Source organism: Lycorma delicatula, chromosome 1 (genome assembly GCF_047948215.1).
Source record: "Lycorma delicatula isolate Av1 chromosome 1, ASM4794821v1, whole genome shotgun sequence".
NCBI classification, from domain to species: domain Eukaryota; kingdom Metazoa; phylum Arthropoda; class Insecta; order Hemiptera; family Fulgoridae; genus Lycorma; species Lycorma delicatula.
Genome location: NC_134455.1, coordinates 272,749,510 through 272,773,654, shown reverse-complemented (window position 1 = coordinate 272,773,654; position 24,145 = coordinate 272,749,510). Strand labels below are relative to the sequence as shown.

General features: G+C 31.3%; 1 protein-coding gene across 1 annotated transcript in view; it reads left to right on the top strand.

The window, feature by feature from the left end:
- Positions 1-24,145, top strand: part of Rpn1 (regulatory particle non-ATPase 1) — an 86,135-nt gene that overhangs the window by 41,355 nt on the left and 20,635 nt on the right. The window contains exons 9-11 of the mRNA XM_075377801.1: positions 948-1,074; positions 5,614-5,868; positions 13,987-14,153. Coding sequence (XP_075233916.1) covers positions 948-1,074; positions 5,614-5,868; positions 13,987-14,153 — 549 coding nt within the window. The remainder of the gene's footprint in view (positions 1-947; positions 1,075-5,613; positions 5,869-13,986; positions 14,154-24,145) is intronic.

Here is a 24,145-nt window from a genome sequence, read left to right as displayed (position 1 = left end):
AGTTTTCAGGATAAAAATAGACAGTCAGTCATGTTTGGTGCCAGTAAATGTTAATCACGCAGCATAATTCTTGCTTCTTATTTTATAATTTTTTAAGTGCTGCCTTTGCTGAAAAAAGTTGTCATTTAGTTCTGGTAGGGGAGGAGAATATATATTTTACTGAAACAGATAACAGATCTATTTTTGGGTTATCATTGTGTAATAATTTGGCTTTTGTGAAAGGCTTTAATAAGTAGTATTATTTTTAATATATTACTACAGTGTATAAAAATTGTTTTGACCAATGTACCTAAAACAAATTAGAAAATTTTCTTTCAGAAAAACACTATTACTTTGTAGATAAGTTTTTATAATAGTACTAATTTAATTACAAAATTTTTATTTTTACATGTTATAGGGTACAGATAGTATGTACTCAAATAATGTTTACTGACCCATTCCTAAATTTGGGACTTTGTTTCATAATGTTAATTATTATCAACAACCTTGTCAAGAAACCTTTTTGTGTTTTGGTCATGTCGAACAAATATTTGTTGTTAGTATTCGACAACTGGGTTGTTTCTTTGTACTTGTGACAATAAGTATGGGACAATCTTATGCACAGTTTTCATTAGTTAAGTTTTTGTGAAAAGTGTGTCATGTAATGAAGTGTACTAAATCAGCTTAATTTAGTATTGGCAAAAATGTTGTTGACTTTCTCTTAGCTGTGAATATCTAGGATTATAAAAATTTGTATATTTTTGCTGATGGTACCAGTATGTGAATACAACCTGGAGGCCAGGGATCCAAAAGTAACCAATAAGGTGCCCTTTATTGGGACATCTACATTTAATGGCATGAATACTACATTACCGGTATAGAGTGAGTAAAAACATTTCTTATATATTCTTATTTGTATATTCCAACATCAGTTGAGTGTATTATCATCTCATTCTCTTTTGTTTCAGTCTGGTGCACTCCTAGCTTTGGGTATTGTCAATTGTGGTGTAAGAAATGACTGTGATCCAGCTCTTGCATTGTTGTCTGATTATGTTTTACATGAAAGTGTTACACTTCGTATTGGAGCTGTTCTTGGTATATATCAGTAAAATTTAACAGTATTTTAAAAATTGGTTCGTTAAAACAGTTGAAACACAGATATACAACTGTACACAGATGTCATTGAATAGAATAAATATTTAATTTCCTTATTTTTTTTCAAACAACAAAAATGTAGTTTCAGTGTAATTGTAATTCTTGAGAAGATTAGTAGTAAACATTTTCATTTATCTATCAGATAAATAGAACTTAATAATGTTATATTCATTGACATTTATTAGGCATGCTAATACATATAGTAACAATAGTAAGTTGTAAACTTTTGAGTTATTTCTAATCTTTACAAATTTATTTTACTATCAAAAAAAAGGTAAAGGTATTGCAACTACTACGTAGGAAGGTATTGTAACTTTTTTACAGTTTAAAATGTAGCAACAGCATTTTTAGCTAAAAAGATGATTTTGTTGCTTAGTAGATGTATAAAATCGCTTATAAAAACTAAGTGTCAAATGCACAACTAAAAGTATGTAATCCACTGGAATATTAAAGTTCCTACAAATTATGAAACTAATATTCTTTAATGCAATTTTTGTTTTATGGAAAATCTCTTTTTAGCATAAAATATGATGGTGGTGAAAAGTGTTGGCCTTTGTTAAAAAAAAATGAATCTCAGAAGAAAAATAATATGCATTTAATTGGTAGAAATGATTTTATTGTAGAGAGTAAAAAGAGTACTTGAAATTTTATACCATCTGAATGAAGTAAGTAAAATGGATTTAGAGTGATCATAAAAAGAAATTGAAGAGATAATTTAAATTTGAAAGGAACTCTTTGGTTAATTAAAATTGTAAAAGTACATTAAAACAGATATTACTTAAAATTTTATGATGGATCATGTACAAAGAATGTTCCCAATAACTATAATTAACTATAATAATAACTATAATTTTTAGTAGTTATTTTATTCATAAGTCAAGTACGAGCAGCGTTCAGGTCAATCTGGGACTATTAATTTTTAATAAATATAGAACAAACTTGATAGTAAAAAATACTTCTATTTCTCAATGTAATCCCCTACTACATTTGCACATTTATCCCAGTATTTCACTAGTGCCTGGATACTAGCAGTGTAGAAGGATTTGTCATTACGTTAAAACCGAGATAGAACTGACTGATTCACCTCATCATTGCTGTTGAAATGCTGGCCTCCCAGGAACAATTTCAAGTTCCAGAACAGGTGAAAATCACTGGGAACGAGGTTTGGACTGTATAGGAGGTAAACTCACAGCAAAGATCAGATAACGTGCATGTAGTGTGGTGGGCTGTATATGGGTCGTGCATTGTCCTGCAGAAACAGAATGCCTTTAGTGATCACACCAGGCTGCTTTTTCTTGAGAGCATTGTGCACATTTTGAAGAACTTTGCAGTAGTACTCACTGTTAATATTCTCAGCGAGGTAAAAAACGACATGAATGATGCCATTTTTATCCCAAAAAACTGAGGCCATAACTTTGCCTGCAGAAGTAATTGTTTGGAATTTTTTGGAAGGTGGTGCATGTTTCCACTGTTTTGATTCTGGGGAAAATGATGGACTGACCTATGTTTCATCACTGGTAACAATTCGATCAAGAAAAAACTGGCCTCCTTTATCAAAACGATGCGTTAATTCTTGCATATTTGCAATCTTCTTTGCCACTCAAAAGCATAGAGCTGTCTTGGTACCAAACACACTAACCTTACTAAACTTCAGATGATCGTGAATAATTTAGTTTACATTTCCCACAGCAACATTTATTACTTCTGTAATTAGCTGATGAGTTATCTGTCAATTATCAAGGATCAGTTCTTCCATTCTCTGAATATTCAAGGGGATGACTACAGTAGGCTCTGAACCACCTTGACCAGTATAGTCACTGATGTACAACCTTCTTTAAAACATTTGCACCACTTAAATGTTTTACTGTGACTAAAGAGTCATACTGTGAAAGGAGTTGCAAATAAATCTCACTGGGTTTTATGCCTTCATTCACAAGAAATTTCATTACAATTTGTTGTTCCACATATCCATTCGTTGCATTGGACGCCATGTTCTTTACGACCAACTCTTGCTGTTGTTGTTTAACATTGCTTCATGCCAGCACACCATGCAGTAATAGCTAACACTTGTACCGTATTTGTACGACCAACAGAATATGCAGGAATCTCCATTTACACTTAAGTCTGACAAAAATCCTGGATTGACGTGAATGTTTCTCATATAATAACATTTAGACTATTAGTGATGAGGGTCAGTAATCAGTTATCTGACGTAATAATTAAGTATTAAATAATCTTGTACACTATTTCATATTCTTTAATTAACACTGGAGTAGTCTTGCGGATTACTATTGTACTCCATGCATTATTTTTTAGTTGCCATGAGCAGTTTGCAGTAAGTATGACCTTGAGCAGTAATCTACCTTTCCATCACTATGTACTTGATGTGTAAGTGCAGTTGACTCTATTTGAGTATTTTCAAATGTATTAAGATGTTTTTGTTTGCCCTTGGGTTACGATTGGACTCCATGCGGCCAATTATGTAATAACTGAATCTCTGTTTTAGAAATCAGTTATTTTCAATTTTTCATTATTTTTGTATAAATACTGTTGTACGTTTATTGAAAATATCAGAACATGATCAGCTGACAATTTCTTTTCCTCAGTTCTTTTAGCAAAAATTCTATTAGAAGAGAAGTAGCTGTTGTATGTAGGAACTTTGAAACAAAACAAGTCCAAGATTCCTGCTTGATAAAGATAGGGGAATCCAAATCAAGCCTTTTTGGGTTCCAGAAAATGTGTACTCGTGTGTCACATATACCAGAGAAGAAAAGGGCAGTTTATACAACTGTGCATTATACCAATGCACTTGATACTGACACCAGATAAGACAAGAAACCATGCATTATCACTACATACAATAATACAAAACATTGTGTTGATATTTTGGATAAAATGTGTAGGCATTACGACGTGTTGAGATACTCCTGTAGGTGGCCACTGACATTATTTTTTCCCATAATTAATGTAGCAGGAGTAAATGCTGTAAACATTTTTAGAGCAAATAAAAACTACATTGATGTCAGTTGCAAAGAGTTTCTGCAGGATTTGGCTTTAGATTTTTTGGCTTTAGATTTCTTGAAGCCAGCAATACAAGAGATCAAACACAGAGGTAAACTTTTGCTTGGAATCAAATTAAGTTCCACCAGCTCTGCCAAAAACTGTAGGCTTGGGATGGTGTTTTCTTTGTGGATGAGCTCATAACAAATTGACCAGGAAGACGTGCAGCAAGTGCAATAATTGGGTTTGTCCAGACCACTAACAAAGCTTGTGTATAAATTTTTAGAGTAAAAATTCTTCTAACTAAGTTATCAGATAGATATCTTTATTACAAGAGTTTTTTGTCACTTATTTTGTGTTCTAATTGTGTAATATGTATTATTATTTTGTGTTCTAAATACGTAATAAATTTTTCAAGTAAGTTTGTTTTGTAAATACGATAAGTTTTGGTTTTTAGTAATAATTATAATATTTTCAACATAACTATTTTAAACTTATATAAATTATGACAGCAGCAAAGTATTTTTCAGAGATTTTTATTCTAAATATGTAATAGTGTTGTTTGTATGTTTGTACTTTGTGTTCTAAATATGTATTATTATTTTGTGTTCTAAATAAGAAATCTATTTTGGAATTTTCAAATAAATTTGTTTTGTAAATATCATTAGTTTTATTTTTTAGAACACAAAGTTCTAAAAATTAAATTATCTATCTATAAATCTTCTATAACAAAATACATGATTATTTTTTGTCATAGGTGAAAGTCATCTATGACATTATTCATTTATCATAGAAAACAGTTGTGTTTTTTTGTCATAGATCTGTATTTTTATTCTAAATGAGTAATAGTTTTTGTCATTTATTTTATATTCTAAATATGTAATGTGTATTATTATTTTGGTTGTAATTATTTAATTGGTTTTGTAGTTTACAAGTACAGTTACTTTCTAAACACCATAAGTTTTGTTTTTCACTAATAATAATTTTCAATATAAATAATTGAAAGTTATATTAAAATTTGTGTTTTACTTTGTTTTACACAACCCCAACTCTGAAAAGTTCATTTTAAAAAAAAATCCTCATAGATTACAATAGTACTCTGCATGACCAACTGTATTATTGCTGAACTGTACAACCACTGCAGTGTTAAATCAAGTTGTATTTCTTTGTTTCATACATAATTAATAGTACTAAGAATAGACATGCAGAAGTATAGCGACAACTTTGTATCGCAAAAAAAGATAATTTTATTAAAGTTATGTGGTGCCTTGGAAGTTTATATATATATATATATATAATTAGATTAGAGTAATTCCAGTATTGGTATGTGATTTGCATATGAAAGTGTAAAAAATTACTTTTATTTGTTTGAAAGTGATAATTTATTCTATATTTAATTAACTGTGTAGGTTGATTTTAGCCACTCATGACATACTGATGTATGTTTAATAAATTTATCTCTATGTTGATTTTTTTCAGGACTGGGTCTAGCATATGCAGGTACTAGAAGGCAAGATGTAGTTTCACTATTACTGCCAGTATTATCTGATAAAAAATCAAGTTCTGAAGTGGTTGCCATGGCAGCTTTAGCATGTAGTTTAATTACAGTTGGTACTGGTGATACTGAAGTTCTCTCTTCTGTTTTACAAACTTTACTGGATTTACCTGTCTCAGAGTTACAGGAAGGACCATACTCTCGTTTTTTGCCATTAGCACTTGGAATTTGCTATTTAGGTTAGTAAATTATTTCTTTTATTTTATAATGAATTTGTGCTAAAATATTTCCAATGGATAATGAAACAAAATATGTAGTACATGTGTGTTCTGATTTTCATGTGTTGGATGCAAAGCCAATTTAAATATCTCTGAAAAATAAGATTTGAATAAATCTTTGCATTGCGCTACCTGGCTTCACAATTTTTAACCCTTATTACTTGTGCTAGAGAATTTCAAAACAGTTTGGAAAACTGGTTGTATCCTAGGTATAGAACATCTTGTCAAAGTGTACATTTAGGGTCAATTGTCTTTTATTTGGCTGATCTGTTTCACTTGAAATTGTAATTGGGTTTTAGATTCAGTTTTTGTTTATTATTATTATTGTTATTATTATTATTATCTTGCTTTCATTACTTATAAACACACTAAAACAAACCTCATTTTCAGACATGTTATTATGATCGTGAAAAGTATCACTAGAATATTTGCTTTTTCATTCATCACCTGACTGTTTACTAAAATTTCAATTATTTCACTTATATAAATTCTGTGATTTGTCCACATAATGAAAGTAATAAATCCTGGACATGATTGCAACAAATCTGTTATGTTTACTAACAGAGGTTTTAACCTAGTCTGCACATGAATTAGGATTTATAGTTTGTTAGTCCTGAAAAGGTTAAATAGGAGAAGGTAAAAATATAAAAATAATAAAGCTGTAAAAATAATTTATTTATTTAAATAGCACAGTATTAGTATTTGGCTAGCCTCATACAGCTTATTATATGTTTTTATTTTATTTAATGAGTTCATATGCCTTTGCATTTCTTTTTTTGTCTTCAGTCATTTGACTGATTTGATGCAGCTCTCCAAGATTCCCTATCTAGTGCTAGTCATTTCATTTCAGTATACCCTCTACATCCTACATCCATAACAATTTGTTTTACATATTCCAAACGTGGCCTGCCTACACAATTTTTTCCTTCTACCTGTCCTTCCAATATTAAAGCGACTATTCCAGGATGCCTTAGTATGTGGCCTATAAGTCTGTCTCTTCTTTTAACTATATTTTTCCAAATGCTTCTTTCTTCATCTATTTGCCGCAATACCTCTTCATTTGTCACTTTATCCACCCATCTGATTTTTAACATTCTCCTATAGCACCACATTTCAAAAGCTTCTAATCTTTTCTTCTCAGATACTCCGATTGTCCAAGTTTCACTTCCATATAAAGCAACACTCCAAACATATACTTTCAAAAATCTTTTGCTGACATTTAAATTAATTTTTGATGTAAACAAATTATTTCTTACTGAAGGCTCGTTTCGCTTGTGCTATTCGGCATTTTATATCGCTCCTGCTTCGTCCATCTTTAGTAATTCTACTTCCCAAATAACAAAATTCTTCTACCTCCATAATCTTTTTTCCTCCTATTTTCACATTCAGTGGGCCATCTTTGTTATTTCTACTACATTTCATTACTTTTGTTTTGTTCTTGTTTATTTTCATGCAATAGTTCTTGCATAGGACTTCATCTATGCCGTTCATTGTTTCTTCTAAATCCTTTTTACTCTCGGCTAGAATTACTATATCATCAACAAATCATAGCATCTTTATCTTTTCACCTTGTACTGCTATTCCGAATCTAAATTGTTCTTTAACATCATTAACTGCTAGTTCCATGTAAAGATTAAAAAGTAACGGAGATAGGGAACATCCTTGTCAGACTCCCTTTCTTATTACGCCTTCTTCTTATGTTCTTCAATTATTAACGTTGCTGTTTGGTTCCTGTTCATGTTAGCAATTGTTCTTCTATCTCTGTATTTGAACCCTAATTTTTTTAAAATGCTGAACATTTTATTCCAGTCTATGTTATCGAATGCCTTTTCTAGGTCTATAAACGCCAAGTATGTTGGTTTGTTTTTCTTTAATCTTCCTTCTACTATTAATCTGAGGTCAAAAATTGCTTCCCTTGTCCTATACTTTTCCTGAAACCAAATTGGTCTTCTCCTAACACTTCTTCCACTCTCCTCTCAATTCTTCTGTATAGAATTCTAGTTAAGATTTTTGATGCATGACTAGTTAAACTAATTGTTCTGTATTCTTCACATTTATCTGCCCCAGCTTTCTTTGGTATCATGACTATAACACTTTTTTTGAAGTCTGACGGAAATTCCCCTTTTTCATAAATATTACACACCAGTTTGTATAATCTATCCATCACTTCCTCGCCTGGACTGCACAGTAATTCTACAGGTATTCCGCTTATTCCAGGAGCCTTTCTGCCATTTAAATCTTTTAATGCTCTCTTAAATTCAGATCTCAGTATTGTTTCTCTCATTTCATCCTCCTCAACTTCCTCTTCTTCCTCTATAACACCATTTTCTAATTCATTTCCTCCGTATAACTCTTCAATATATTCCACCCATCTATCGACTTTACTTTTCGTATTATATATTGGTGTACAATCTTTGTTTAACACAGTATTAGATTTTAATTTATGTACCCCAAAATTTTCCTTAACTTTCTTGTACGCTCCGTCTATTTTACCAATGCTCATTTCTCTTCCACTTCTGAACACTTTTCTTTAATCCACTCTTCTTTCACCAGTTTGCACTTCCTGTTTATAGCATTTCTTAATTGCCGATAGTTCCTTTTACTTTCTTTATCACTAGCATTCTTATATTTTCTATGTTCATCCATCAGCAGCAATATATCGTCTGAAACCCAAGGTTTTCTATCAGTTCTCTTTATTCCGCCTAAGTTTGCTTCTGCTGATTTAAGAATTTCCTTTTTAACATTCTCCCATTCTTCTTCTACATTTTCTACCTTATCTTTTTTACTCAGACCTCTTTCAATGTCCTCCTCAAAAATCTTCTTTACCTCCTCTTCCTCAAGCTTCTCTAAATTCCACCGATTCATTTAACACTTTTTCTTCAGGTTTTTAAACTCAATCTACATTTCTTTATCACCAAATTATGGTCGCTATCAATGTCTGATCCAGGGTAAGTTTTGCAGTCAACGAGTTGATTTCTAAATCTTTGCTTAACCATGATATAATCTATCTGATACCTTGCAGTATCGCCTGGCTTTTTCCAAGTGTATATTCTTCTATTATCATTTTTAAATTGGGTGTTGGCAATTACTAAATTATACTTCGTGCAAAACTCTATAAGTCTGTCCCATCTTTCATTCCTTTTGCCCAGCCCATATTCACCCACTATATTTCCTTCCTTACCTTTTCCAATGCTTGCATTCCAATCTCCAACTATTATTAAATTTTCATCTCCTTTTACGTGTTTAATTGCTTTATAAATCTCTTCGTATACACACTCTACCTCATCATCATCATGGGCGTTTGTAGGCATATAGACGTTAACAATCGTTGTCGGTTTAGGTTTTGATTTTATCCTTATTACAATGATTCTATCGCTATGCGTTTTGAAATCTCTTCCCTATCTTCTTGTTCATTATGAAACCTACTCCTGCCTGCCCATTATTTGAAGCTGAGTTAATTATTTTAAAATCACCTGACCAAAAGTCGCCTTCCTCTTTCCACCGAACCTCATTAATTCCTACTACATCCACATTTATCCTATCCATTTCCCTTTTTAAATTTTCTAGCCTACCAACCTTTTTTAAACTTCTAACATTCCACGCTCCGACTCGTAGAATGTTATTTTTTAATTTTCTGGTGACCCCTTCCTTAGTAGTCCCCACCCGGAGATCTGAACAGGGGACTAGTTTACCTCCGGAATATTTTACCAAGGAAGGCGCCTCCATCATTGCTATATGAAAATGCAGAGAGCCACATTTTCTTGGAAAAAAGCAGCTGTAGTTTTCCATTGCTTTCAGCTGCGCAGTACTCAGAGGACTGAGTGATGTTGATATGGCCGTTTAAGTCATTCTGACTCACGCCCCTAACAACTACTGCAAGAGCTGCTGCTCTCTTTCAGGAATCATTCCTTAGTCTGGCTCTGAACAGATACCTCTCCGATATGGTTGCACCTTCGGTCCAGCTACTCTGTATCCCTGAGCACTCAAGCCCCCTCACCGACGCCAAGGTCTCATGATTCATAGAGGAGGGCCTTTGCATATGTATATGTAATTTAAATCTTGGTGGTTGAAGTTGATATATATTATATAAAAATAATCATATGTATTAACTAGTATTAATTATCTTTGTGTCCAGTAGTGATAAAAAATATCTATAACTTTTTCATAATGCAAACATAAATTTGATGAATTTTCAGACACAAATGAAAACTAATAAAAATATTACTCTTTCTAATGTCATTGTAGTATTAAAAATATTCAGTAAAGTTTGCTATAAAATTACTTTAAAAAAGTCTTACTAGGATTACTGTTTGGGATCTTTATAGTTGCATAAATTTGAGTTAGTTAAAATGGATAACAGAATTTTTAGATTATTATAAAATCAATCACACAATATATTTTATCTTTTCAGGAGATGAAAACATAAGTTTAAGTGTAAATTTAATTCATAAAAAATGTTCTAAATTTTTAGCAAGTCAGTAAATTTATTGGTTGTTGAATACAAAAAAAGTGTTAATGATTAAAACTAATAATTTTACAGCAAAAGAGCTTGTACTGCTGTTCTTCTCACATGCTGTTTACTTTTAAATCAGTTCAGGAGCTTATTGTAATATTTTAATTGTTTAGTTATGTAAGAGAATTGTTAACTCCTGAGATTTAATTAAGGAATTAATTAGTTAGGAAAGAAAAGAGAAATGAAGATTTAATTCTCAGTTTAATTTATCATGTGGTAACAAATATTTTTAAACATTGAATCACTTTGTGAGTAAAAGCTGTAGTTAAAATTTTATTTCTTACTAGCAAACCTGACAGTGCTTTACTATTGCTAGATTTGAATATATATATGTATATATATATAGAAACACAATTGAAAGTTTGATAAAACATTAACAAAATGAACATTACGGAACTTCACAAAATTTAACCTTTCCCTTTTCCCTTTTCCTAATTTTCCATTTTTATTTTTACAATATTTGCTCAACTTCCCCTGTTTTCCCATTCCTTTTGTCATTTTCCCCTTTACACCTTTCCCTTCCTTCCCCACTTCTCTTTCCCCTTCCCTTTCATCTTCCCTGTTTATTTTTTATATTTTTCCCTTTATATTTCCTTTTCCTGTTTTTTCATTCCCTTTTTACCTTCTTCCCTTTTACCTTTTTTGATTTTTCCCTATTTGTGAGGATCAGTTTTATCATGTTTATTAATTTGGTATATAGTCCGAGGTTTATTATAATTTTTAGTAGGGATTCTCTATGGATACAATCATAAGCTTTCTTGAAATCTGCAAATGTTATGACATGTCTTTCTTTTTTTCCTGTTGTAATCAGTTATTAGCTTGAAACTCAATATCTGGTCTGGACAGTTCCTCCAGGATCTGAAACCTCCCTGGTATTCTCCTAGTTCTTTCTTGAGTTGTGAATCAATCCTCTGAGGATGATTCTTGAAAGAATTTTGTATGTTGAGTCTAGGAATGAGACCCCTGTAATTGTTAGGGTTTCTTTTGTCCCCTTTTTTATGTAGGGGGTAGATGAGGGCTGTCGTCCAGTGTTGTGGAGTTCTTCTTTGATCCAGATGTTGACAAGCTGTTGATGAAGGGCAATTTTTACTGATCTTCCTGCATGCTTCCTGATTGCTACAAAAGTTTGATCTTCTCCTGCTGGTTTGTAATTTTCATCTCACCAAGTGCTTGGTAGACTTCTTTAATTGTGGGAGAGTTGATGTTTTATCTCGTGGTGTTGTTACTGGGGTGTTGGTGTCTAAGTTTTGGAGTTCTTTCGGTTCTTCACAATTTAGTTAGGATTTATGGATCTTGTCTTTATTGTTAAGGGCCAGTTTACCATTTTCATTCTTTATTAGTGTTTTTGGAACTGATTATTAAAGGTTTTGTAGTAGTCTCTCAAATGTGTTTTATTGGATTCTTCTTCTATTGACTTCAGTGTTAAAGGGTTCAGGTGGTTTCTTTTTTTTGCTTTACTAGATTTTGGAAGGATATTTCTGATTTTTGGAATTGGGGAAATAGTCATGCTTTTGATGTCTTTTCTCCACTGCTTCATTACATTCGCTGCTGCATCATTAATGGTTTTTTTACGGGATTTTGTGGGGGCTAATTCTTTTGCGATTTGTTTAAGATTGTTGACTAGATCTTTGAGTTTATCTGTGATTGTTATTTTTTTGGTTGCTGTTCGGTAATTTTCATTCTTGATTAGTTGGTTAGGGTCCATTATTCTTTTAGTTTTAGGGGCTTGGTTTTGTTGTTTTTTGGCAGTAAATTTAATTTTAATTTTCACTACATAGAGATTTCAGCCTTTGTCTATTCCTCGGAGGACTTTTACATTTTAGATCTCCTTGTGTTGGTGTTTGTCCATGAAGACATGGTTTAGTTGCCATTCTCCTTTAGTGTAGTTGGGGTGTTTCTTAGTTTTGAGTTTTAGAGGGTTCCTCTTGAAATATGTGGATTTTGACATTAGGTTGTGGTTTCTGCAGAGATCGATGAGTCTCTGTCCATTTTTGTTTGTTTTCTTTTGTGCAGGCTATTTTCCTATGATATCCCAGTGTCTTCTTTCTCTGCCTAGTTGAGCATTGAAATCTCCGATTAATTATTAAACATGGTTTTTGGGATGTTATTTATAGTCAGGTTTAGTAGCTCGCAGAACTTTTCTCTTTCGTTACAGTCTTTTGGAGAATTATTTTTATTATTAGTTGGTGCATGGGCATATGTTTTACTGTAGATTTTATTAAATGCTTTTAGGGTGAGTATTGAGATTCTTCGGGATTGTGATTTGAATTCTTGTATGGGGTTTATTATTTTGAGGCTGACTAAAAGCCTGTACCAAACTGTGGGACATTTTTCATCACTCACTTACCAGGTATATCTTTGTACAGTCTATATCCTTGAGATTTCATGGCGTCCTGGTTGGTGTTTCTAATTCGTGCAGCCTATGATGAAAATTGTATGTTGGTCCATTAGGCCACTTACTATTTTTAGCTTACCAGTCTGCATGAGTGAGGTTACATTGTCTGTGGAAGTGTAGGTGATTTGCTTTGGTTTGATTTTGAACATTGTATTTTTCTTGTTCATGTGTATGGTGTTGGGGCATTCCAATGCTTCCGATATCATATTATCTTCTAAGTGGCAACCCACCATATTCAAATGTTGCCTTCTCTGAACTCTGGTGTTGATTGGTTCAGCTGGTGGAGTTTTTCTTAAAAAAGACCTTTCATGGTTGACTGTCAAGGAGTCACCTGTAGTGGGACTAGGTCCCGAGTTGCAACTCTAGATGTGATCTAGTGAGGTGTGATTTGATGATAAATGAAGCTGTGAAGTTTGCTTAGATTCAGTTCACCAGACAAATTTCTCCTATTTGTTCCACACATATATATATATATATATATATATATATATACAATATATGATTGTATTAAATTTGGATTTGAATATTGTATGCTTGTGTTTTTATATTACATTACTTAAATAACTTGACTTATATGTTTGTTAAGATGAGGTCCGTTTTATTTATGTGTAGAGTATCAGGCTTATTGTTAATGTTGATGGTTTTGTGACTCAGTTCTTTTTAATGGTTGGCAATTATTGACTATATTATGGATTGCTTTTATATGTTACAATTTCTTTTATGAGACACTCCTGATTGTTCAATATAGAACGACGTAGGCTTTTAATAAATTTGATGGGCAAGGTTGTGTTTATTGTTGTCTGTATAAAGATGATTTCTTACATGACTCTAATGTAAGTTGTGGTGTATGATGATGGGGAAGGTAGTTAAGAAATATAATGCTTTACCTTGATCGGTTTAAATTTGCATCATGTCATAATCCATTAAAAACTTGTTGCTACTGAACTTTTTAAATAAGTTTTAAGGATTTCTGTCTTTGTAAGTAAAGGAACACTGAAAAATTTGGTTTCTTTTTGATCAGTGATGTTTTTTTTATTTAGCAGTCACTATTGATGAACATTTATTAATACGTGTGACATTATATATGTGTTATGTGTAACATAATTATTACAATTCATAATATTTCCAATGGAAATATAATGAATTGTAATAAAGATACTACATTTTACAGGTCAGAAAGAGGCTACAGAAGCCACAAAGGCAGCTCTTGAGGTCCTTCCAGAGCCATTCCAATCAATGGCTCAGCAGATGTTGAAGATGTGTGCGTTTGCAGGAACTGGTGATGTGCTTATTGTTCAGGAGCAACTTCAAATATGTAGTGAACATTACACTCCTGTTGTATGTACAAAATTTTGTAATTTTGAATGATAATAATGTGTGCATTTATCTTTTTGTTAAAATAATGGTCCACTTGGTCATTGAATGGGAATCATTATTTAGCTGTTATGTAAATAGCTGGATTTTCAAATTATGAAACAAAAAAAAAGACTTAATTAACTTTTTAAATAACTTTTAAAATCTCTTTTAAAACCAACTATTTTTTTGTTCTTTTTTGTTGAGACCTATTTTTAAAAAAAATTACAAAGTATCATTGTTATGAATTAAAAAGATTTGTAACCCTTGTGGTTTTTTGAATTGTGATATTTATAATAAATTTATTTTTATAATTGATATTAATTCATACAGTTTTAGGAAAATTTGTTTTTTATATATATATTTTTCTGCAGCTTTCCTGACATATGACATGTGATAGGAAAGTTTTAATAGTGGGCTTGCAATTTCAAAATGGCATCACTTACAGGCTATTTTGATACATCTCCTTCAAAGTTGTATCCTTCTGACTGATTACATAGACTTCGATGATGTTTCCACTTTTGTAAACATTCCTGGAAATTTTCTTTCTTAAGGGTCAAATCAGTTTTCAATTGAATCAAATCTGTTTCTTTCATCAAACATTTCAATTTAGGAAACAGGTAGAAGAAGTTGGTAGGAGCTAAATCAGGGGAATAGAAGGGTTGTAGAAGCAAAGGAATTTGGCTAAAAATTGCATGATCGAGAATGCACAATGAGTTGGTGTATTGTTGTGATAGAGGACCCAATTCTTGTCTTGCCAGAGTGCAGTCCTTTTCTTTCACATATTTTTGTGTTAACACTGAAGTACATTTTTATAATATTTCTGATTGACTGTCTGCCCCAAGGGGCAAATTTGTTATGCACAGTAGTTGTAGAATCGAAGAAAATCACCAACTTTGTTTTCATATTTGACTGACTTTAAATATCATGCTTTTTTCAGTTGTGGTGAACTTTGACCTTTCCACTGTGATGATTTTGCCTTTGTTTCTGGGTCATATCCATAAACCCATGATTCGTCATCTGCAATTACCCTACTTACCAAATCTGGGTCAGTTTCAGCCTGATTAATCATTTTTGGGACCTTCTGTATTGTTCTGCTGGTTTGACAACAATTTTGGAATGAATTTTGCAGACACTCACTCAGGTTATGTTCAAAATTTTCACTTAAGACTGAACCGTTTTAGACTTAGTTCATCAGCCATCTTCCTAATTATAATTCTACAATCAGAGCACACTAAACCACAAACTTTCTCAATGTTTTTCTTGATTTTTGAAATTGATGGCTGGCTGGATCAGAGGTCATCTTCAGTTGATTCACGATCATCAATCTGTTGAACCAGATAAAAACATTTGACTGGCTCAGACATTTATCCCTGAAAGCTGGTTTTAAGAATTCATAGTCTTTAAAGCTGATTTCCTGGTTATCAAAAAAAATTTTGATACAACTTGTTATTCCAAATTTTTATCCATTCTGCAAAATCAGTAATCTACCAAGAATCGAAAATACATCATTTTAAGAATGCCACTTTCAACTGAACAAAGATACTGCGGTGAAATTTTCAGGATGTTTCAAGAACAAAACAAGCTTCCTTGTCCACACCTGTGGGCAAACCTACTGAGCAATAGCAGCACCTGTCTTAAAAATTTCCAATCACACTTCATATATTAATGGTTTTATGGTTCAGTTTTTACAGTTCAGCATTTGTAGTAAATTACATGTCAAAAACCTGTAGGAATTCTAGAAAATTCAGTCTATTTTTCTTTATTGTAATTTCAGTGTTCCAGAATATAATTAAAAAATTATATAAGAAACTTCCAGATTAAATACATTTAAAAAAAGTTTCATCTGTTTTTTAAAAGTAGTTTTCTGTTAATACTATACAGAAATTACTATAAGTAATTTCATAAAATACTATTTTCTCTCAATAAAGATCAGATTATTTTTATGCTGAACCACCTGTATTTTTATAACACCATTCACATTCATTCAGGGTTCCATAATTTCAGTTTACAACATAATTTCAATTTATTTTAGGGTCAATCCATATCAAATCAACCAATTTAATTTGTAAAAGTTCATTTGCCAAAATTTATTTTTTATTTATTTACCTAAGTTTGTACTATACTCAAATTTAAAAACTGGTATAATTCATTAATTTTTTAATATTCAGTTTTTTTTGAGCGGCCATTTTGTATTAGTGGATCAGCCTATTTTTCAATTTACAGAGGTTTGTGTTAAATGCTGTAGCTTCTTGGCTTTTAAAGATATTCAGTTCATACAAAAACCATGATAAAAAGCATAAAATGTACAATATTTTCTGTCCAGCATATATTTAGGCCTACTTAACTGTAAATAAACAAAAAAAATTGGTAAATTTTGAAGAAATTCAAAAAATTGAAGATGAATCTTGATTTTATCTAACATTTTTAATTTTATAAGTGAAGATTTTTAGTTTGAAAACATTAGCATTTACCAATTTTTTGTTTATTTATAGTTTAGGCCTAAAACTGGACAGAAAATATTGTACATGTTATGCTCTTTAACATGGTTTTTGTTTGAACTGAATATCTTTAAAAACCAAGAAGCTACAGCATTTAACACAAACCTTTGTAAAATGAAAAGTAGGCTGGCGCACCAATACAAAATGGCCATCCAAAATTTATCCAAATTTTATTGTTTTCAGTTGTTTTTTTGTCTTCAGTTGTTTTTTTGGGTGTAATCTTTATAGTATACTACTTCCCTAAAAGGTTTCAGGACTTTTAATTACATCCTTTTTTTTAATGGGTCTTCAAATATTGCAATTTTTCTTAAATCAGATATTTTCAGTCTGAAATATCTCAGAATGGACACACTTAAAAAATCCAAAATTTTCAGGAAACATTTTTTCATTTGATTGTAATAAGTGTTTAAAATTCCATCACTGAGACTTCGTTAGTTTTTTAGTAATAAATTTTTAAACATAGCCAAAAATTTTAGGATCCCTATTAAGTGCAGACATTACACTGCTTGTAGTAAAAATCTAAATAACACATAAGTAATATTAAGCAATTTTTTGTTAATTTATTGTTCACAATATGGAGTGAACAATAAATTATATATACACACACACACACACACACACCCACCCACACACACACACACACACATATATATATATATATATATATATATATATACATATATATACCTGAATGCATTAGCAGTGGTGGGGAGTCTACAAGTTAAGACCAGAATGCATTAATTGGTAGCTTGACAGTATCAAGTAGCTGCATTCAGGTCTGAACTTGTAAGACTCCCCACCACTGCCAATGCATTCAATCTGGACAAGTAGACTTCTCACCACACAATTAGGGTAGAGACCACAGTTCTGGCCACCTTAAGGATTCATAGCTTGCGTTTATCTTGTTGTGCAATCAACTGTTGTTGAGTTAACTTGTAAAATATTAATGTTTTGTTTTTCAGGTTATTTGACTTTTTATTATTATTGAGTGCTCTGTAGGATTATTAACTGGTGAACTGTGTCATACCTGATTATGCCTTTTTCTAAGGAAATATATAAATTAAGTGATTTGAGGGAGAGTGAACAATTATTATTGGAACTTTGATAATCAAGTGAACTAGAAACTATTTGTAACCATCATAAAATTAAGTACCTTAATAAGTACCATCATATATTTTGAAAAGTGTAGTGTTCCTCTAAGTATTCACAAAAAGCCTTTAAGAAGAAGTTTAAGAGAAATATTTCTTGAACATTTACAAAAAAAAACAAAATGTCTCTGTTAAATTAATCCCCAGTAAATCACTTTGTCCTACATGTAATAAAAAAATGTTTGGTGTAGTTATAGAAGAAAAGACAAGTGACGTCAACATAGATCACCAACCAGAAACAGACATTGAAAAATCCTTCGTTGGCAAAGGTAGTAGTTTAAATCTAATAGATACAGTTTGCAAACTGTCCCCTGCATCCAAAATAATAAAACTGAGTTAAAGAAAACATCAGACAGCAGTAAAATCTAAAACAGAAAAAATAAGTTCAGCTGTCAAAAGAAAATTGGCTTCTTCTTTCAATGAGAGTTTGACAGATGAAGAGGAAAAAGATAAAGAAGGTGAAGAAGATTTTTCAAATGAGTACAAGAAACTGATTGTACAGTTAAAAGAAAAATGTAAATTAGCTAAAAAAGAAGAACAAATAAAGATCATCAGTCTTTTACCAAGCTCTTGGTCTAAACAAAGGGTATGTAACAGACTATCAAGTACAGTTATCACGGAACTTATTGAAAACTCAAGGTGTGTTGCCAGATTTAAAAAAGAAGGATGGCAACAAATTAAGTTATGAAAAAGTGATTAAGTGCTGAAGTTTTACGAAGATGATGACAATAGTCAATTTTGCCCCGGTAAAAAGGAATGTGTGTCATTGGATCACAAAATTTACAAATAAAAAAGACTAATATTTTACTCTTTGTATGAGTTATTTGTTAGTTTTAAGCAAAAGTATCCTAATCATAAAATTGGTAGGTCAGCTTTTTGCTCCTTAAGACCTAAGTGATGTAAGTTGCCTGAATCAGCTGCTACACACAATGTATGTATATGTATACCACCAAAATTATGCATGCAAGGGCAAAAATGAATACAGATTACAAAGACTTAATTGATTTACTGGTTTGTGACTCTCAGAATAATGAGTGCATGCTTGATAACTGTCAGTTTTTCCCAGGAAAAGAATTTCTTCAGCTTTTAAGGGATGAAACTGACGATTTTCCTGATGACGTTATTTTTATGCAGTGGGTTAGGACTGATCGAGCTGAGCTAATAACTTTGGTTATGCCTATTGATGATTTTTTTTGAGGACTTAGTTGAAAAGCTGTTAACATTTAAGAAGATCATTTCATTTCAAAAGCACAGTCAAAATACTTGAGAGAACTCCAGGAAAATTTATCAAAAGATTTGTATAATCCTATATGATTTTGCAGAGAACTTCAACATTTGTCCTACAAGATGAAATTCAAAGTTTTATTGGTCCAATCCACAAACAACCTTACATCCCTATTTGTTTTACTACAGAAAATATGAAGACAAGATTTACTACAAAGAGCTTATGTGTTGTAAGTGACAAGTTGAAGCACAACTTCCCTACTGTACACATTTTTCAAAAATATTCCATTGAAGAAGTTAAGAAAGTAGCCCCCGATGTAAAAAAGATATCTATTTTTGATGGAATTGATGGAGCCAGCAGTCAATATAAAAACAAAAAAACTTTTGCAACATTTGTCACAACAAGACTGAACTGATCTAAAAGTTGAGTGGAACGTTTTTGCTTCCTCACATGGCAAGAACGTTTGTGATAAAATCGGTGCCTCCACAAAAAAAGCTGTGACCAAGGCTAGCTTGCAGATTACAGCAATCAAATTTTAACAACTGAAGATATGTACAGATTTTATCTTGATAATGGTGGTACCAGGCATAAATTTTATCTATGTAACATCAGAAGTTCAATCAGACAGCATGAAATTACAGACAAGGTTTGATAATTGCATATGAATACCAAATACAAGGTCATATCATAGATTTATACTGCAGTCAAACACAGATCAAATGCTATTTGTACTTGGAATCAGAAAAATTTCCTAATTGCAGCACTTCAGTATTTTCAGATAGTGATTTGGTTTTAAATACTTATTATAACCAAATGAAAGAATGTTTCCTGAAAATTTCGGATTCTTTAAGTGTGTCCCTTCTGAGATATTTCAGACTGAAAATACTTGATTTTATAAAAATTTCAATATTTGAAGACCCATTAAAAAAAAGGATGTAACTCTAAGTAGTATACTATAAAGACTACTCAAAAAAAAAATTGAAGATGAATCTTGATTTTATCTAACATTTTTAATTTTAAAATAGAAGATTTTTAGTTTGAAAAAATTAGCATATACCAATTTTTTGTTTATTTATAGTTAAGTAGGCCTAAAACTGGACAGAAAATATTGTACATGTTATGCTCTTTAACATGGTTTTTGTTTGAACTTAATATCTTTAAAAACCAAGAAGCTACAGCATTTAACACAAACCTTTGTAAAATGAAAAGTAGGCTGACGCACCAATACAAAATGGCCATCCAAAAAAACCTGAACGTCTAAAAAATTAATGAATACCTGTTTTTAACTTAATATAGTATAGTACAAACTTAGGCAAAAAAAAAAAGTAAAATTTGTCAGCAAATATCATTGGTTGATTTGATATGGATTGTGTCCGTTTACTGAAATTAATCTTTTTAAGATTCATATTATTCTTATGTACTGTTAAATTATATTTAAATTCTATTAAATAATTCACCTAGAACAAGATATTGAGATAATACATATCTTACTTTAATTTTTCATGAAAGTACTCTCACAGGATTCTACATTTTCAGTCATGATTGAAATAATTTCTTTATTGCATAATAAAAATTCTAAAGTAATGATAATTGTTTATTAATTTACACAAGTGCTGCTTAACTGTAGTAATTTGTAAGAATACCTCCCTTAAATACCGACTGTTAATGAAATTGAAATTTTGTTTGTATTTATATGTGTAACATTTTTATAATATATTTACTTTTTTGTCATATTTATTAATTTCTAATACTTCTGCCGTATTAGATAAATGTAATTTATTATTTTTATAATTTCTACGATATCTCTAAAGTAAAGACGGCTAGGAAATTTCTGTTCTTAAGGTTGGTGAACTTTGTCGTTCATGGCCATGCTAGTGTAATGTACACACTGCATTGTTGTCTGTAAGTTGTTGCATTGCATCTTTGATTATGTGTGAGTTATTATGTAATAAAATGAATAGGAAAATCAATGTTGTCTCTGACTGTAAAATGCATGGAGTCATACGTTTTTTAAACCATCAAAACGTTAAATCAGCTGAAATTCATAGGCAGTTGGTGATAATCTAATGAATGAAAGAAATATCCGAAAATGGTGTGAAAGGTTTAGAAATAACATAATTAATGTGCATGATGAAGAATGTTTGGGGAAGCCCTTGATAACCACAGAGGACTTGTTGAAACGCGTCGATGGTGAAATTAGAAAAGATTGTCACTCAACGATTTCTGACCTGACCCTTCTTTTTCCTGATGTTTCAAGAGCTGTTATTGATCACATTGTTCATGACCATTTAGGCTTGAGAAAGGTTTGCACACGTTGGGTGCCGCATGTAATATTTATGGAAAAGGGGAAGTTCCATCAGACTTCAAGAAAAGTGTTATAGTCATGATACCAAAGAAAGCAGGAGCAGATAAATGTGAAGAATACAGAACAATTAGCTTAACTAGTCATGCATAAAAAATCTTAACTAGAATTCTGTACAGAAGAATTGAGAGGAGAGTGGAAGAAGTGTTAGGAGAAGACAAATTTGGTTTCAGGAAAAGTATAGGGACAAGGGAAGCAATTTTAGGCCTCAGATTAATAGTAGAAGGAAGATTAAAGAAAAACAAACCAACATACTTGCATTTATAGACCTAGTAAAGGCATTTGATAACGTACACTGGAATAAAATGTTCGGAATTTAAAAAAAATTAGGGTTCAAATACAAAGATAGAAGAGCAATTGCTAACATTTACAGGAACCAAACAGCAACAGTAATAATTGGAGAACATATGAAAGAAGCCATAACAAAAAAGGTAGTTCGAAAAGGATTTTCCCTGTCCCTGTTACTTTTTAATCTTTACATAGAACTAGCAGTTAATGATGTTAAAGAACAATTTAGATCCAGAGTTACAGTACAAAATGAAAAGATAAAGATGCTACGATTTACCCACTTTACCAACTCAGTTTGGGCAAAATTTAGCAGTATTCTACCACAGTAATTTCCCTCGTGTACGATGTAGCTGGCCTAAAAATATGAAGGCACAACCGCAGATTTAAAAAAACAGTAGAATAATTAAGTCAAACAAACAAATAGAAGCTTTGAAAAATACTATATATCAGAACATCAACTCTTTTAAACATAATGAAGTATCATTATCAATTGTATAATATAGTCACTGGTAAAGCCACTTCAGATGCTGTGGCTGATTTCCTTTTGAACATTGAAAATAAAAAGAAATAGTTTGAGGGAATCATTTATTAATGAGTTTGCTAAATCCGTGAATTGTTTTAAAAAACCAATTGAGCAAAACAAAATACTTAATTTTTCATTAACAAACACCAGAAAAAAACATTTTTGTAAATAATAAAGTACAGGAAATTCGGCTGCAAAGAGATCTTTTCGGGCGTTTACTTGCTACCTCAATGACAGTCACAAAAATTCTAGCTTATCCCACACTTGTACCCATGTCAGTGTGCCATCTTGATAGAACCATCTGCACTATCTCAAAATCGAAATTAATTGAATGCTTATGAATAGAAGACAGTACTGTACTTTCATGAAGTGATATTGATATCACAGACGTGCCTCAATCATTTGTTAATATATCTAAATTAGTTTTACAAAAGATAACAAATACACGAGGCTGATAAGGAAATAACAAGGCTGATAAGAGATTTCTTAATATCAGATCAGAACAAACAAGACCAGTCGATTTTACAAAAGTGCTTTGCAGTAATAAATTTAAACACCTTTGGTTTGATTTTTTTTTAACTTATCCATCTAATAATGAAATAGCAGCATTTATTAAAAATTATTCATAAGTTTTTTGAATGTCATTTTTTTTTTTTTGGTTGATGCAAATAGAAATGTCAATTGAAGTTGCCCTGCTCATGAAGAAGCTGACATAAAAATAGTCTACCATGTTTGTAAAATTGGGAAAGACAGAAATATAATATTTAAATGCTCTGATACAGATATTTTAATCACTATATTAAGCAATATGCATAATTTGAAAAGTAATGAAAAAAGTTGGATGGAATATGGAGAGTTTCAGGAAAAACAAAATTCATTGATATTTGCAAAATATATAAACATTTTAGCGAATCAATCCACAAAGCTTTAGCTGGCTTTCATGCTTTAACAGGTTTCAATTACAATTCAACCTTGTACAAAAAGGGAAAACCTTTTCAAATTATGTTAAAATTAGAGCAATATCAGAAAGCATTTTCTACTCTTGGAGGTACAAGATACAAGCAAGAGAAGATGTTCGAAATGTTAGAAATTTATAAGGGAAAAGTTAATGATTTGGTTTGCACTTTTTACTCGGCAACATAATGTGCGTGATATTGACGAACCATTCATAAAAAAATTGAAAAACTTTGATGCTTCAAGCTTGCTGCATTGTCACTCTTTAGTTGTATCATCAGCATGTACTGAATATTTGATAGAATGCACATAAACAAATTTCAACTGATCTTCATCCCAAAGAAAATGTGTAGGTGCTCGACAATGAAAATTTTTATAAATTTAAGTGGTTTGAAGGTCCTCAGCTGCCAGAGTCTGTTTGGAAAATTGTACCTGAGAATGAATCTGATAATGTTATGATAAGTGATTCTGAATGTGAAAGTGATGAAGATCTATGCAATAAGGAATTTAATATACTATGCAGTGATAATGATAACTCTGTAAGTGATGAGGATGGATGGCAGTTCAAAGAATATATCTATGAATTTACAATATCATACTTTTTAAATAAAATTGTGTACAAATAATATGAGAATAAAAATTGTTTCAATATTTCTCACTTTGTCAAAAACTTGATTTGTTGTTTGTTGAGTTATTTATTTAAGTTCATTGATTGTTGCTAACTAAATAGCTCGTTATATACTATTTTCATATATAAATACTAAACCAAACAACATTTCCTTGCATAGTGAGTATTCTCTTGTAAAATGAGTAAGTAGGGCGCTATACTATAGTTAAGATGTAAATTATTTGTAAAATTAAATTAAGCATTAATGAACATATAAAGCATAAAAAATATGCATTTATGTAAGTTATTTGCAACATACAGCATGTATCTGTATGTGCTGCATGCATAGTGCATACATGGACGTGTGAA